At 36.6% G+C, this 17,456-nt stretch overlaps 1 protein-coding gene across 1 annotated transcript; it reads right to left on the reverse strand.

Moving 5' to 3' along the window:
- Positions 1–10,354: 10,354 nt before the first annotated feature.
- On the reverse strand, positions 10,355–17,144 carry LOC139744432 (uncharacterized). Its single transcript, XM_071654871.1, has 5 exons — positions 15,977–17,144; positions 13,368–13,643; positions 12,405–12,506; positions 11,663–11,941; positions 10,355–10,719 (listed from the first exon to the last, which is right to left on the reverse strand). The coding sequence occupies exons 1-5, from the start codon at positions 17,142–17,144 to the stop codon at positions 10,355–10,357; spliced, it is 2,190 nt and encodes a 729-aa protein (XP_071510972.1).
- Between the last annotated feature and the right edge of the window lie 312 nt (positions 17,145–17,456).

Below are 17,456 nucleotides of genomic sequence, written 5' to 3' on the forward strand. Positions count from 1 at the left end.
CATTCCTAAGGGCTTTTTTTTTATTAAGACAAAGTGTATTATTTCATTAAAGGTACTGCCTTTCTTTGGGAGTAGTGATCAAAAAAAAATGTTCAAGATATCACTTTTGATGTTCATATTATACATAATCATATATATATATATATATATATATATATATATATATATTTATATGTATATGTAATTATATATATATATATATATATATATATATACACGCAGCACAAAAAAGAAAGTAAACACTTTTTCAAATTCACATTTCTCTTAGATTATGTGGCTAATAGTAATGATTTATGGGCCATGTTAAAGGTAACTTAATTTAATATCAACCTAGTAGGTCAACAAAAGGGGAAGCTTTACGCATGAGTGAACACATTCGTATTTCTCTCCCATGGCACAAAAGTAAAAATGTTAAAAATGGACTAGTTGTTATTCAAGCCTATGTGTTCTTCCATTTAAGATTGAAACAAAAGACAGATTCAACATAATGAGAAATGCAAAGAAATGCAAATCAATTTGCAAAAATCATACTGTGATCTCTATAATGCCTCTGTAACCTTCCAAAGATAAAGAAAGACAAAAAGTAATGGAGGAAAATGAAGAATTTTCTTTCAAATCCATATTCAAAAGACATAAGAGAAGAAGTAATGGCAACAAAGATGATAGAAATTGTAAATGTTATTCCAAATCTAAAAAAATAACATTTGGTCCCTAAATTTGTCTCATGATTTCAAAAAATCCTTGATTAAAAAGGGAGATAAAAAGAAATTCTGTCCATTTTACCACAGGGAATGCATTAAGAGCCAATCAGTGCGAATATTCACAATGATTATTACTCTTAATAATCATTGTGAATATTCGCACTGTCATCCCTGAAGAAGAGGAAGGTTCCTCGAAAATTCGGATTATTCATTAAATCAAGATTGGCTATTAATGCATTCCCTGCATTCCTCTGTTGTGACTTTATTATTGATATATATATATGGGTCAGAATTTTGAACGATGTACAATTGAGCCAAAACAAGGCAAAATTTCAAAAGTAGGAAATTCTCCAAATCATTCATCTTACCTGAAAGAGTATAACTCAAGCTTTAATGTGAACCCAATTATACTAGGATTTTCCCAGAGGAACAAGTTTTTATTCACCGCTGAAGTTTACCATGTCCAGAGCAGCGAACGTCCGTGAGGAATAGTACTGCACATACATTTGAATACCATTTACCATAGTTTCCAAAGATTTGATTCGGTTCAAAATCCTAACGAAATATCTTAAGGGACATGTGTACGTGATTGCAGAATATTAAGCTTGTACTCTTAACCTGTACGTAATGGTAGACAACTGATTATTTAACTAAATTCGTCATTTCTGTGGAAATATTGCTCTTCCGCTAAACACTTTCTTAACTTTACGCGCATTTTACAGAAACTCAATATTTTCACCTCTTATTTCACTATCCCATACTTTAATCCTCACTCCCAAATAATAATATACCTTTTTAAGATGTATCTCATCTGGGCAGTCTCTATAACCCAACAAACATAGCATAGTTTTCATCACGGAGGTTCGCATGTAGCTCACGGACGTTCGGAACAAACAAGATATTGAACAATGCAGCTCTCTTGAGTTGGAAACGCATTCTACTCACAACAAACAGCAATTTCATGTCGAGAACAAACTCCTCTGCAAAATCCTGAATAGATATTACTAATTCTCAATTATATAAGCTTGTTTATCTTCTTATACTGAGGAATCAAAGAAAACAATTTTTCCATCTCTCGTAAATAAACGTACAAACGTACGTGTAATCTCAGTGACGTAATCCATCCTTGAGAACGAATATATTTATCAAAATTTCGTTATCATGAAGTAAATATTCAGGTCCTAAACTTGTTATATAAAGTCTACAATGCAAAATTTGCTTTTTATATAACGAACATGATCACAGCTAAAATTATGACAAAGAATTAATATAGAAAAATAACAGAAATGTGCTCCGTTATAGAAATACGATGTTTAGCTGGGGAGGGCAAACGAATACGTTAGGAAGAAATCCCTCTGTGTTTGCTCCTTGTGTTACACACTGTTACCGAGGAGAATTTGTGTTATTATATTAGTCAGAAATGATAATAGGTTCGATACTGCGAAGTTTCGTCATAACAAGACACAATAAGTCCATATAACTTGGATGGATGTTTGTGTCTTCGATATTATACAATATGGTTTGTTATAACAAACCTTTTGTAGCGCGTCATTTCGGAGGCTCGTTATTCATACAGTTTGTCAATACGAAAATTGACAGAGTTCATATAATCATGAAGCTTTTTTATTCGGTAAATGATAGGAATCTCCGAAGGTTAACCGAAAGGCTTATTAATTGGAACATAAAAAATTATGTTCGCTTATCCAAATGTGGAGAAACAAGTTAACAACTAAAATCCTCCAATTTCAAAACCTCATAATAACCGTTTTCACCTAAACGAATATCAGGCCCATTCCTTTTTTAGAAGAACGGACCTAAAAATAATGATCCTTAATATCTATTTTTCGAAGAACATTTCTAATAACAAACCTCCTGAATTAACTACAATTTTTTTTTCCATTTTGGAATAACAAACCTTTGGACATCGAAGTAACGAATCTTTGGAAGAGCGAACGTATCAAAGTGCAACCTTAAACCTATTCTTAATCATTACTTTTTTTAACATGTGTTTTCAAAGTAAGCACAAAAGCACAAACAAATTGACGATCTCTCTGTCTCTTAAATGTAAAATGAAAAAACAAATCTTGGAAAAATTACAAATGAATATTGCTTTTCATTGATGAGTATAAAACAACACAATGTGATGATAAGCGGAGGATTTGTGTGTTTTCATCAGACAATAATTGTATATTGCATGATTTTTGTTCGCTTGTGACGGCATTTCGATGAATAAAAAACATAAACAAACAAACAAAAACTTCTCTAGAGGAATTTGGAATAACGGGAGTGCACTGGCAATTCTTTTCTCTGTGTGTTGCAGCTCGATCCCTTCTCTGTTTCTCAGTCATTTTCATTCAACTGCTTCCACGTCCTTTTGAAACTTTTCCGTTTCTTATTCAACACATGCTCATTACAGACTTCTTCCGTCATTATCCTGAGTGTGATTGCGTAGCACTTTTCGGATTTGTTTTGGTTTGTTTTGTTTTGTTTTTGTTTTCTGTTTGGTCGCAGCATGTTCAGGCTATTGAGGGAATGAGAGAAAAATCGTCATGAAGAGAAAAATAAGAATGAATTAAGGCATTTAATATCATGACAATTACAGCGAACGTCCGTTATGGAGACCAAAACTGGATGTGTTCTGTTTGAGACGGCAGCTACCATACTCAAAAGATAAACACTTAGAGCACCTGTCACTAAAAAGTGGCACTGATCCTCTTTCTCCTACTATGTAATCCACTGACTTATTCAACCAACGAACATCCGTGAAAAAAACGTTTTCCGTTTGTTATTACAGGTAAATTGAGTGCTGAACGCTATTCACTTTCGGGTATGAGCGGCTCGGTGATTTGGTAATATTTTCAACTAACATTAATCTTATGTGCAGTGATATATTTGCAATTGTCAGAAATTTCCTTTCTCGGACAGAACGTCCGTGAGCGAAACTTTCAGAACCTGTAACAGTACAAATTGTCTCCAGAACCTCATTAGAAAGAAATTTAAGTGCACAGAAATTACAGATTACGCAAAATTCCATTTTCCTATAACTTTGTTTTAAGTGTTTAGCTGTTTTTTGTATAATTAGAGGGAAAACAAGCGTAAAATTGTGAGTAAATTTTCAATTGTTTGTTCATCATTATCACATAACGCCTTAAAAATTCTGAAACTACTGCTCTAAACTCATTTTCTACTTTGTAAAACTTTATTTGTCGCTATTCGAGCCAAAAGTTTTAAAGAATACAAGACACTTTCGGGACAAGTTATCCCTATCGGAGGGATTGCATACGTCACGGACGTTCTGTGGAATTATCACGGACGTTCGTTCTACCACTAGGGTCATGTTCCAGGACGGATAACTAATCGGCAGAGAGTACCTAGCCTTCCTAACTTTTTCAAAAATTTGAAAATGTATTGTCAATGCAAATTATAAGAAATTTGACATCCTTACAACATATGTATTGTTCAGAGGGGGATCAGGAGGTGAATTTTCAGAGAAAATATTAATTATTTGCTTGGTTTTTGGTGAATTGCATGGTCCAAAAACTGCGGACGAACCTCAGTCCGCTCCAAAAATGGCATGCAGCTCCTCGGCTAGAGAGCCAAAGGTAAAATGCACCATCGCCATCAAAGCAAGATGGTGTCCCACTCGAAAACGTTTTAATCATCACGGACGTTCTTTTTTTCTTGGAGGTTCGTCTAAAAATATAATTTCGGTTCCTATTTGACAAAGGATGGACAGAAACTCAAAACAAACATATTATCGTGTTGCTAGATCTTAGTTGATTACGACTCAGAACAATATCGCCAATAATGTTTCATGGGCTACGATCTTTATTAGAAAATAGCGGAGGCACGTCCGTGACGAAAACTGAGTATAATTTTGCATAAAAGAATATTACGTCCCATGTACAGCCAGCAGACGTACAATTTTTGCAGGATATGTTCATTAGGTGGAACACCAAATTTTCGTATACGTTACAGTTGGGACAACAAAGTAGAATTTGCAGCAACGATAGAAATAAAAGCATCACGGACGTTCGTCTGTTTAGGACTTTGATATTTTAATTGTTCTCTGTCATTTTATGCGTGCTCATAAAGTTCTAATAATTTTGTGGTACATACCCATGATATGTCAGATCCAGAACATGGTCAGATATTAGCTGCCACGTACCATTAAAAATGCACATCATTGGTTTGAAAAACAAAAATTATTGTGAAAATAGCGTTTTTACCGTATTTTTACGCTTTAAGTCCTTGTGAAATGAAAAATATCAGGCAAAAGTCAACCAAACCATATATTTCCTGAAAGGAAATTTACCAATCTTTGAGATGACATGAAAAAATCTGGTTTCTTAGATCATCCTGGCGTGTTCTAAGGGAAAGAATGTCATAAGGTACGAAAATTGGCAATTGTACATCGTTCAAAATTCTCACCCATATATATATATATATATATATATGTATATATAATATTACATTATATATATAATGATACTACTACTACTACTACTACTAATAATAATAATAATAATAATGATAATAAAAGTATAGACATGCATAATTTATGATCGCTACGTAAAACGAAATAAAAACTGATTTTTAAAAGTCGAGCCACACTTACTCTTTTCAGCGGTGTAACCAGAAGCGATCACTGATAGCAGAACGAGGGCGTGTTTTCTATTTTCTTTCCAGTTGAGGTCGGATAACATTCATAGGAATAGCGAGAACACGATTGTAATGTCCGTAAAGCATGTGAAACGACAACAGTCAGCGCAGTTCTAAAAAAAAAGAGGATATTCGAGTATGTACCCCATGTAATATTAGTCCTACACACTTTGAGACAAAAGTGATTTTTGGTAAGTGGAGTAAACAAAAAATAAACTGTGATACTCCACCCCTCAATAACATACCCGTCTACTGGTTTGTTAAGTCTCTATCGCGCTGATTTATGTGGCTTATTCAACACACCAGTGACTTTGTTGTCCAGACTAACACTGCACCTGATACAAGCGCACATTTTTTTTTTCAATGCACGTCAAGTCTTTTAAAGAAAACGGTACAGATGCCATTGACATTCTTTGTCACACTTCTAATGTGTGTTGTTCAGCGTCTCGATGAGTATCGCACGCTAGGTTATGCACACACAGGGTAAAGTATGTGCAGGTGAATGCAGTGATTCTGGGGTTAGGTCGAGGCTTTTAAATAACAATAATATCATGCATTCCAATGATCATACAGCATACTCGGTTGTCAACTTCCTTATTCTCGCTCCCAAAATAGCATATCATTTTTTTCATTATCATTACCCCCCCCCCCCCCCTTTCTCTCTCTATCTCGGTTGTCATAGTTGGGGAGCACTGTCAGCTTAAAGAATTCGCCCTTCTCCCCTTCTACACACACGTACACAGACACATACAAAAAATAGTCATTATGATTGGTATGATTTTTATGCAGTAAAACTTTGTTTATAATTTCTAACGAAAACTGTAAAATTACATTTCTTCAGTTCAATTAGAGCAAGGGCATGCCTTTTTTTTGTACTGAAGATTTTAGCCAAAGCCTTCTCGATTGTGCGAGCCAGCATTTTCACTAAGTGGATTCATTTCATAGTGAACTTATTTCAGTTGTCATGATTGATATCTAAAATACGAGTGTGCCACGAGACTTGTTTAGAGCTACTAAATGTACACACAAAGGATCAGACAATATATTTGGAGACATAGTTGATAGAATGTGGCAGTCAATTAACATTCACAAAGGATAGATTTAGATCAACAATTTCACCAAATTGCCTTAATCACGGGTAGACAAATTGTACAATAATCCGAAAATTAATACACACATTGGTCTCATTAAGGAGCTATTACAGAATATAAACAAAGGGCGCATTTTGTGTATTACACACACACACACACACACACACACACACACACACACACACACAAACACACATAAACACACACTCACACACATACACATTTCATTTCATTTCATTCATTTTATGTTACCACGGATAAAAAGCCCAATCAGCAAATATGCTGTTTTTCAATGGGGCCGTGAATCTGTGTACAAAAATCACATTAACATGATAAGAAATGATTTAAGTAAAAACAAACAAAAACATCGAAATGTGTTGCACTACATCCACAAAAGTAAGGTTTAACATGATAACTTTCATAACACAAATCTACACAATAATCACAGAATGAACATAAATATAACAAACTAGGTATCACCGTCCTACCCTCCCAAATGATATATATACCCCCCCCCCAGACATCCAAAACATTTACCATTTATACCTAATAATCCACTAAGATATCAATATGGAATTATATCCAATACTTCAAAAATATATATATATGACTTATCTGTCATGCCATTCTAAACAATTTATTTTTTTTTCTTAAAAATAGATATGAATCTTATACTTTTGAGATAAGTAGTTAGATTATTCCAGGCCACTGCCCCCCTGTATCCTAATCGTCTTTTCCCATAGTTTGTTTTGACTCGAGGAACACAGATGCTGTATTCTGACTTACGTGTAATATAGTGAGGATTTTGAAAAAATAAATCTGCGACTTATATAGTCAGGGATCACCCCGTATAAGATTTTATGCATAAAAGATAACATTCTTTGATTAATCCTCTCTGTAACTCTATTAATCATAAGTTGGTGGAAAAGTTGCTCCGTTGAGTATCTTTTATTCACCATAAGCACTATCTTAAGTGCTCGTTTTTGTAATAGGTTTAACTGTTCAATGTACCCCTTTCCAGTGTTTCCCCAAACTCCATCACAATAATCCAAATGACATTGTATCAAAGTTTTATACAGTATCAGCGCTTCATGCTGAGATATACACGGTCGAATCCTCTTTATTTAACAATCTTGGACTTCATGTGTTTAACATGTGCTCCCCATTCCAAATACTCATCGATAACAATGCCGAGATATTTTGTAGTTTTTACTCTCTTAATCACATCACCATCTAATGATATTGTAATTGTTTTATCTACCTTCTTCAGGCGATTTCGTGTACTAATTAGTAAAAATTCACATTTTGCTAAATTCAACTTAAGTTTATTGCAAGCAAGCCATTTCGATGCAGCTTGTAAGTCACTTTCAAGACTTGACTTAATTTCAGGTACATTCTTGGAACTGTAATATATATATAAGTATCATCAGCATACAATGATAATCTAGATTTTTGTACTACTTTACCGAGATCATTAATGTATAATGAAAACAGTAACGGGCCGAGTACAGACATAATACAATCATTTCTATGTAATCGAAATATGATTCCGGGAGAAACAAAAATATGGCCTACAATAGTTTCAAAATCTGACTACAGTGATGCTCGGCAAAAACATCAGCATAAAAATAATTACTAAAATTATGGGTTTTTTTAACGATAATTTTAGAATAGCAACGGTAAAATCCTCAATGTACTTTTAGCAGTAAACTGATATGATTGGTTACAAATCACAAATATTAACAGCACTCATATTATGTCCCTCACCTCCAACACAAAGTAGAATTTTTCCGGGGGGGGGGGGGGGGGGGGGGATCGTGCAATGTGCACCGGGAGAGTTCCCCGATATGTCGAAAACATCTTGGACCTAGTTCCAACTTTTAAATCTGTGACTGTAACTGTTATTACTGCTTTGTGCACATAGCTAAAACTTATACGTATTGCACAAATTGTATTTTTCTAGAAATTACGTATCTGCCATTTTAAAATCAAACAATATACTGCAGAGGAACTTACTTTAATAAATTCTAAGTAGATTAAGGCAATTGAATATTCACGTAAGGTTAAATGGCTATTTCAGCGATGCAACTTTGGTGCCAACTTTGGGAGGACTAAATGGCAAATTTGTAATGGATACGTCGGTAAAGTAAAAAAAATCAGCGACATTTGAATGGCTGTAAATAGTGGTATCTATTATGTGCCACGCATCGATTCTTCTAAAATGTGTTGCTAATCATTTAAACATGTAGCTAATGTGACCTTGCATTTAGTACAAAAACACCAAAAGTCGCCTGACATGGATTTTCTTTAACGGGATAGTATAATTTTGGTTCAGAGGGGGACTCAGGTTCTAACTATTTTTGCAAGATAATAGGAATATAGGAATTATATATATGAATTAAAAGTTTGCTTGATGAAAAAAAAAGTTTGAAAGGGTTGATATCCAAAAACAGAGTATTCCTTATCCAAGGTGGGTCCCTACTTTGTTAGAACCACTTCTTTTTGCTTTGTTTGCAAAATCCCTTTAAAGGCATATTCTGAAGGAGCATATTAAATTCACTTTGTTATGATAATAAGAAAAAACAAGAAAAACGTTCAGTGTAAAATAATGGGGGTTGATTAAGAAAGCCAAAGGCTTGAGGGAAAATGTGATAACGTTTGTAGAATTATAAGTAAATACATGATAATTACAATACAGGGTCGAATTCATAATATTTAATGAAAGTGACAGCTTACATACATTATTAAAATGAAAAATAAAACATATATGCTTCTCATTAGCGACGTATATAACTCATGAACCTTTCTAATTTATGATGGAATTCTTTTTTAATTTGGGAAAGAGGCTACAAAGTAAATGGTTTATTCAAGTTCTTAATCTCAGAAACATGCTCTGTGCAATGAATAATGGGACAGCTGAATAAACATGATGTAATATTCTAGGGCAACCAGAATGAAAGGATTATCAAATTAAGCTCAAATTCTGCACAGATGAGAAGCACGTTCTGTTCATGCCTAATTTAGAAAGCTGAATAACAACACAAGCTGTATAACAGAAGCATATCATTCCATTCACGACCAATAGGCCTACCAACTTTCAGAGCAATAACATCATCTTCCAAAAGATATTAGATATGAAAGGTTGTGTGTTAAGTGTTTAAAACAAATGATAAGGGGTATCTTATTACATCGCTAATCACACTGTTCAAGAAGAGTGTGTTCTAGAATGAATTCTGTGAAAACACATAATTTGCAAATCCGATTTTATGATTTCAAATGTTCGAATAATGTCGGTTTAGTGAATCCAGATGCACTCTCAATTTTTAATCTTATATAGCCCTCTTAATGCTTTGTAACACCCTACTGGTACCCCACGTAACATCCTGTCATTACATATTTGGAACTTGTATTAATAAAAAAAATCTATTTTACCAAAGAACGTTGTGAGAATTTGAAAAAAAAGAACACGTTTCTACAGCTGTAATTCATACTGATTCCAACAAAATATGTTTTTCAAAAATCATATTTTGTCATATCATGCTTTTCATACAAAATTTACACTGATTCAAGTACAATCCGTGCCTGAAATAATATTCACTCAGTGAAATTAACCAAGACTCCTGTTGGCCCACTAAATCCTATGGTGTTAATTTTCTGCTGATTTATATGAAAATCCTAATACCAGAGTCTACAGCAAAGGGGGAGGGGAGAGTTTACTGCCCTTCTCCCCCTCCCGACGGTGAGTACAGTTATGAATCCAAGCACCTGGCTCTCTCTCCGTCTCTCTCTCTCTCTCTCTCTCTCTCTTTCTTAATAATATATCGCTAAAAATTGTTACTTCCAGTTTAAGTCTGACATTTCTGCAACCGAAAAAGCGTAATCTGTCAAAAGCATTCCCAATTAATTATAAGAGGGTTCTCCAAACATCTTTTCCACTCCATCAACGAAGGTCAAAACGTCCCAAAAGCTCATGCCCAGTTCACGATTCAGTGACGTCACGCAGTACTCGGGTGCTCGGTTCAGCAAGCCGTAGATTTGGACCAGTCGCGTTCCGTCCAGTTTCCGAATACGATCGTTGGTGGCGTCTATCCCTATCGACGTGAGCCAGCTTCCGGTGTCCTGTCGGCTCCACATACTCACCCCGGATTGGGGATGGGAGGGTTTGCGCGAACTCAGACTGTGCCCACTGCCCTGTCTCGGAGGGGACGCCCCATCAACAATGTCCAGAAGCACTGGGGTAGAGTCCAGATTCAACGAGACGGTAGCTTTAAGGACAAAAAAGGGGGTGGAAGAACAGGTGAAAGGTGTCCTCAGTTACCCGATATTCCTGATAAACTATTCAGGATTTGGTAATATTCTATTTCTAACACCCTGTACTTATCACATGCAGAAGGAGCATGTTGCGTATTAGTGGAGTCTAAAACAGGTCTACTCCTTTGGATGAATGATGTCACGTGAAAATGTTGCTTTGTTGCGTGATGTATGTCAGTTCAAGGAATGTTTGCTACGATGTAACTTGTTGGTAGGATGCTGAAAGTGAAACATGAGAATTTTTTTCTGCTAACATCAGCTTACAACAAGGAAATTAACCTACTTGAACATTTTTCCCAAAATCAATTCGTTTATTTGTTTGACATCAGTGACAATGAAAATGAATATTTCACACAATGAATAATTTGGTGATAATTGCAGATTTGTAAAGTAAATGAACCAGACAAGAAGAGTAGGTCTACCTTCAAGGATGAAAGAATTTTTATGCAATTTATTAAACCGTTGAAAACATGACTTACAGCTATCAGCATGAGATATCAGGATGTAAATTTTCAATGGGCTTAGGTATAACTAAGGCCTAACTATTTCAATTATTACTTTTCACGATACATTTTAATCAACAAATCCATTAAATTCTTCCGTCGAGAGTTGTTTTTATTGCAACTGATTGATAAATTGCCCTACATCGATGTAAATATAAGGACTGGATGTATCAGTATTCTAGTAGTAGCCATGACACAAGTAGTCAGTATTATGACAAAGCATCGATGTAGGGAAATTTGTTAATCATCTGCAATTCTTATCAACATGTGTATAGGATGATAGTCTTCATCAGAATGCTTACAGCAAGTATTATTTTGGTGTCGACGAAACCTCACGATTCATTTCATCACGGTTGAATCAAATGATTTGTCGTCATTAAACCTTAATGAATACCTTCAATAGAGTCACGGGAAACCATCGAGTGAATGGAAGGGGCCTCGAGTCTTTCGTCTTCTCCACGATTCCCGAGCTCCTCCGAGCTCCGGCCGAGCTCTCCTCTCGGTCCCAGCTCGGCGACCAGTTCCTGAAGACCTTCGTCAAAGCCTGTCTCGGAACAGAGCGACACGTACTTCTTCATGCCGCACAGCGCCCCCAACCAGTCATCCGGGGAGAATCCGTCCTGTAACTTCAGTGGTATGATGTCCTTGTTCAGCGTGTAAGCATACGTAGCTTCTACCGAACAAAAATGGTCAAGGTTATGTGGTTACCTTTATCACTGCTCTACGAGTCACTTATTCCTTGGTCATACTGCGATCTTTTGGTAACACGTGAGTCACAAACACTTTTTCGCGACTTTAACAAAGACTGGTAATATTGTTTTCAATCCTGAAAATTGGTAGGTATACATCAATCTCATATCATATTTTCGATCGTGATGGTTTCTCAGTAGAGTATTGTTTCGCTTTGCTGCTATTCCACATAAGAGCAAAGCTGGATCCCTAGTTTTACAACGTTATGTTTTTCATATTAAATAGTGGTAACATAGTCTTTGACAACACACAGTTATCGTTCCGTCCGTGACATTTCGAACGTTTACGAAGGAATTTAATTTAAAAGTAGATGCCATTATGATAGCAATCAAAGGATAAAATCATTTCAATATATTGCTTGTGTTTTTGTATAAACTTTTACTTACCAGTTCTGCAATGTTGACTTTCCTTGTACTTCCGGGTCATACCCACCAGCACGACGGCAGATTGTTGAACCGCTTTCGCCATAGCATCCAGTATGTCGCCCTCTATTGTTACAATCATGATTATTGATTAATGACGTCTTAAAAAGGAATGAACCCCAAATATATACGTAGATTCCCACCTCCCTGCGTGGACTGAGTGAATGCAGTAATTTCGGTAGAATGCATCAGTAAGAGTTGAGGAAAATTGGACAATCCTATTAAAAGTTAGGAATTTTCGTAACTATCGGTGCAGCCTCCACTGTATGAAAAAGTTGCTGTATCTTGTGACGTCACAGGTGGAAGAACAGGGTAAAAAGAGAATCCCCTCGCACCACCCCCCCCCCCCCCCCCCCAAATGAAGATAAGTACAGATTATCTCAACTTATTATTGACATAAAAAGGCAATCCTTCTGAAAGAAAAAAAACTTACGTTCTCTTTCATTCCGCCAGAAAGATGAAACTGATAATCTATACTGTACGTTCATTCTTGTTTTAGATGCTTTCTATATAACTTTTGAATACTAGACAAAACAAAGTGTTGTAGACTTCTATTCTATCGATGGCAGAACTAAAGCTTTAAAAAATCGCAAATATTCACTGGATTCTCCAAATTGGCGAGACCTCACATTGGCAACCGCAAATTACCTTTTGATAACTTTAAGGTTAGAAATCACAACTTACTTTAGATGAAGATTAAGTTTTGTGAATTGTATTTTGAACTGTCATGATGATAGCTAAATTCTATGCAGTTCAGGGTAATTTTCCCGATTGAGATTTTTTTTTTCTCTTACATGAAGTTATAACATTTTCTTGCAAATCTTAATTTTTGAGTTTTTATTGTCAATTATTAGCAAGTAGAGGGCACAACATGTTGGTTTTGCTCTGTAACAATTTCTGAATTACGCAATAATTTATCCAACTCACTCATGCAATCGATATCCATCCACACTCTGTAGCCGCTTTTTTGTAAGAAATCCTTTACTTTCACTAGGACAGACTGGCTTTCGCGTTGGTAACTGATCATGACATGGAGGCCGCCCTCTCGCGATAAATCCACGATTTTGCCCTCTTCTTTCTCGGGTTGAAGCTCCTGCGCATCTCCAGAGATACTCGCCTCCATGTTGTTAAGGACGAATAGCGCCCCTGCGCATGCCTGCTGCAAAGCGTCGTTGGTGGTCTCTTTCTTAGTCTTCTGTAAAACTTAAGTACCAATAAACAACGATTCAAGAGTTCAGTCCGACTTTCAACATGTCTTTTAACATTATTATATTGTATAGTAAAGTTGCATAGCCCCTCTTATCAGATTGATGTTTTTGTCAGTATAAGAGCGATTGGATGACTATACAAAACTTACTTGCCCCAAAATTGACGCTCGCTTGCATCATTAAAATCGAGCGAGTCGAATGGTTTTGCTTTCTTTTGCTGGAAAACTGTTATATTATTTCTTACATCAAATAAATCGTGTTTCGAATAGCATTTACTACTTGGCAAATGATTGTATAAATGAAGAAATTAACACAAATGGCTTATTTTGCAATATTGAACATTATAGTCCACAACTTTCTCGAAATATTTACCATGAGGTAATATTCAAATACTGAAAATAAGAACATGACCCAAGCACATGGTTTAATGTCGCGTCTTTGTAAATCCTTGGTTGCAATGTAATTCAAATAACGGTATCATTAAAATGACTGTTTACATTTCAAGTCGTATGGAAAACATTCATTTTATAAATTATTACTAACAGATGAACATGACGATGTTCTCTCATTGTTTGTGTTTTATTTTCTCGAAATTCTCATTAGTAAAATAATTGTACATTTAGGTATTCATTATAATTGTACTTGAATTGGATATTAGCATGCTCAAATCTTAAAGGGGAAGGCAAGTAACTGATCAGTGGGAATCAGTGGAAATGCTGGGAGATGATTGTTCCAATCCTTATGGGATTCATCTCCTTTCAACTTTCCTATCTCTATGCAAGTCATCCCTCCCTCCTATTCTCCTTCCAATGTACATTATAATATTATGTTATGCTACGGGGGCTGCACGCAAATCAAGCTACGCTTATGCTGTAGCCCCTCTGTATTATTCATTGTAGTATGTTTTGTTGTACTTTTGCTGTACATTGTACACAGGCAATGAACAAGAAAATACTTATATATATTATCATATTTATGTTTGTACATGAATGTGTATATGTACAATGATGATACAGAAACCAATCAATCAAATCAAATCAAAATTGAACAGTACATTATATATCTATTGTGTGTAAAAATTATTTGGTTCAGAATGGTGTCATATTCAAGTAATGTGCAGTTTAATGTTTCCAGGTTAGCATGCCTGGTCAGTGACGAGTCATTAAGCTGCACATTACTTTGATATGAGACCGTTCTGAAGCAAATAATTTTCACACAACAATAGATATATAATGTACTCTTAAATGAATCCCACAAGAATTGGAACAATCATCCCCCAGCATTCGCACTGATTCCCACTGATCAGTTACTAGCCTTCCCCTTTAATGATAATACTTTGAGCCTTTTTTAAATTAAGGAAAATTGTTGAATTTTAGCATCTCCACTTGAACTTGGTAAACCTCTCCCTGCAAAACCATTGTACCGTAACACAGTCATGTATACACAAAGTTTAATTTCTTTGTATAAGGGTATTCAGTGAGTCATCTACGAGGTTTGGAGAAAATGTAATTCAGGATCAAATAGTGCAATTTTAGCATTTTTATTTGACCTTTGAATATTGACTTTTTGCTTTATGACCAAGAAATCCCACGAGAATCGTTGCCAGGCTAAGCATTAGTGGTTTTTTTAGTCGACTTTTAACCTTTTACCTTTGATACCGTGTCAAAAAAAAAAAACACTCCAAGGCGAGTATTAACGTGGATAACATGCATACATTGAGTTTTGCTAACATAGCTTTGGTTGGGCATTCTATGAGAGAATCAGGGAAATTTTAGAATTTCTCCTTGACCTATGTTTTATGACCTTTGATCCCGAGTGCGTGAGCCAAAAGTTGATAGGCACATCTTTGTCGACTCAATTAGACACAAGTCTGGTTTCGGTGACACAACATTTGCTCCTGCAACAACTGGTCCTATCTTTTTTTTATTCAATGATTTAGGGTATGGGTAAAGGTTGTGATAGGGTTTTAGGTTTAGTTCGAAAAGAGGATTAGGGTTAGGAACAGGGGTGTGTTCACTGGTAGGTTTTGTGTTTCTCTTAGTGTGCAGATATTACACGGGAGCAATTTTCGCAGGGGCAAATGCCATGGAACTCTGTGGTTTTATTTGGATACCTCAATAAAATCGATTAACGACAGACGGACGGACGGAAGGACGGAATAGGACGGACAGGTGGATAGGTGGTAGCACACACTCAGAGAGCTGTACATTAAAATGCTTCCAGCGACACCTGACGCTTCATTTAAATGTTAACCCCATGTCCTGAAAGAAGGTTTAATTCCTATACTTTGGACTCAGAACGGAATACACGATGAGAGATACCACTTACCGTCACAAAGATTTTGAGTGCGTGTCATTGAGGCTCTGTTGGCTTCATCAAACGACAGTCGCCAGATCGCCCTCGCTGCGAACATCTTCTCATCCTTAGACGAACTCTCTTCGTCGAGGAGTCGCTCCAGAAGCACCTGACCTCCGAGATCAACGATCACGCGCTTGTTGTTGTCGTTGATGGCCAGTTGGTTGATGCCTTTGGTGATCTCGAGAACCGAGTAGCCGTCAGACCGATGCTCGAGATCGTCCAGGCAGTCGGCGAGGACTTTCAGCAAGAACTGGACGCAGGATCGGTTGAGGGCGATGCGGTGTGTTTCGGACTCCTTCACCAAGTAAGCGAGAGATAGAAAGGACTCTGCTTGGATCTGTAGGTTGGGAGACTCCGTGAATGTCTGAAGCGGCTCAATGATGTCCATGCAGCAGGCAGGGACCTCGGGAACTCTCCAGCAGCAGCTGTATATTATCGTGATTACCATTGACATGAGAGTGTTTTCAAGGTTATCCGGTATCAAGACCGAGAAGAGTAAGTTCAGACAGCCACTGTCACTGAAGTGCCGGCAGAAGTCCGCGGACTTGTCAGTTAAGTTCGCACTGCAGGTCAGCAACAAAGAGAGGACCTCCAAGGACCAGTTAGATGATGCCGTGACACCAGAATGTTGGCCAACAGCATTCATTGATTTAGAAGGTTTGACCACACCCATCGCAAGTCCTTGGTTCACTTTCTCTTTAATACCATCCGCCTCTTCTCTTTCGTCACATCCTCTCGCTTCTCCCTCTTCTTCTGTCTTTCCACCATCTTCAGTTCCTCTACAAATCTTTTCCTCATCTCTTTTCTCCTCATTATTCCCTTCATTGTTTCCTTTAGCACCATCAAGCTTCTCCTGCCCCGTAGCTTCTTCCCTGGCTGATTGTGTGCGGAATCCCACTTTCTTTAGAGCATTCCAGCATTTCTTGAAAATGACGCAGAAATCGCGACTCTGCGTCAGGTAATTCGTCACGGCATATGAAAGATCCGACTCGAGGCATGTGATGGTGAGGGGTGCTAGATTTCGAAGATAACGAAAGCAGTCCTCTGTTCCCACATCTTTACATTGAGCGAAATGCTCAAACATGTCATCTATTTCTTGGAATAGCAATGGAAGAACCGCAGCTTCTTCATTCGCCATGTTTGGTTTAGTCTGTCGTTGCTGAGAATGCTGAAGAGTTGTGATCACTATAATACAGAATATTTCAGCTGTATGTCAGATACACGATCTAATCAATATCCAGAAATTAGTCCACGTAACTTCAGGTTTGAGACAAAATAACAGGTGTACCAAGAAGAAAAAAAGAAGAGAAGGCAAAAAAAAAAAAATACATGCACAGGGTTCCAAGAGCAAAACGGAGAAACTCTAGAAGTAGCCTGCAATAAGGCCTGCAATGCACTGATACACCACTAACAAAGAAGACGCCGCTCTATAGAGTTTCACATGATGTCG

This window comes from Diadema antillarum, unplaced genomic scaffold (assembly GCF_040938485.1).
Source record: "Diadema antillarum isolate AM-2024a unplaced genomic scaffold, OU_Dant_1.0 seq00001174_RagTag, whole genome shotgun sequence".
Lineage (NCBI taxonomy): Eukaryota > Metazoa > Echinodermata > Echinoidea > Diadematoida > Diadematidae > Diadema > Diadema antillarum.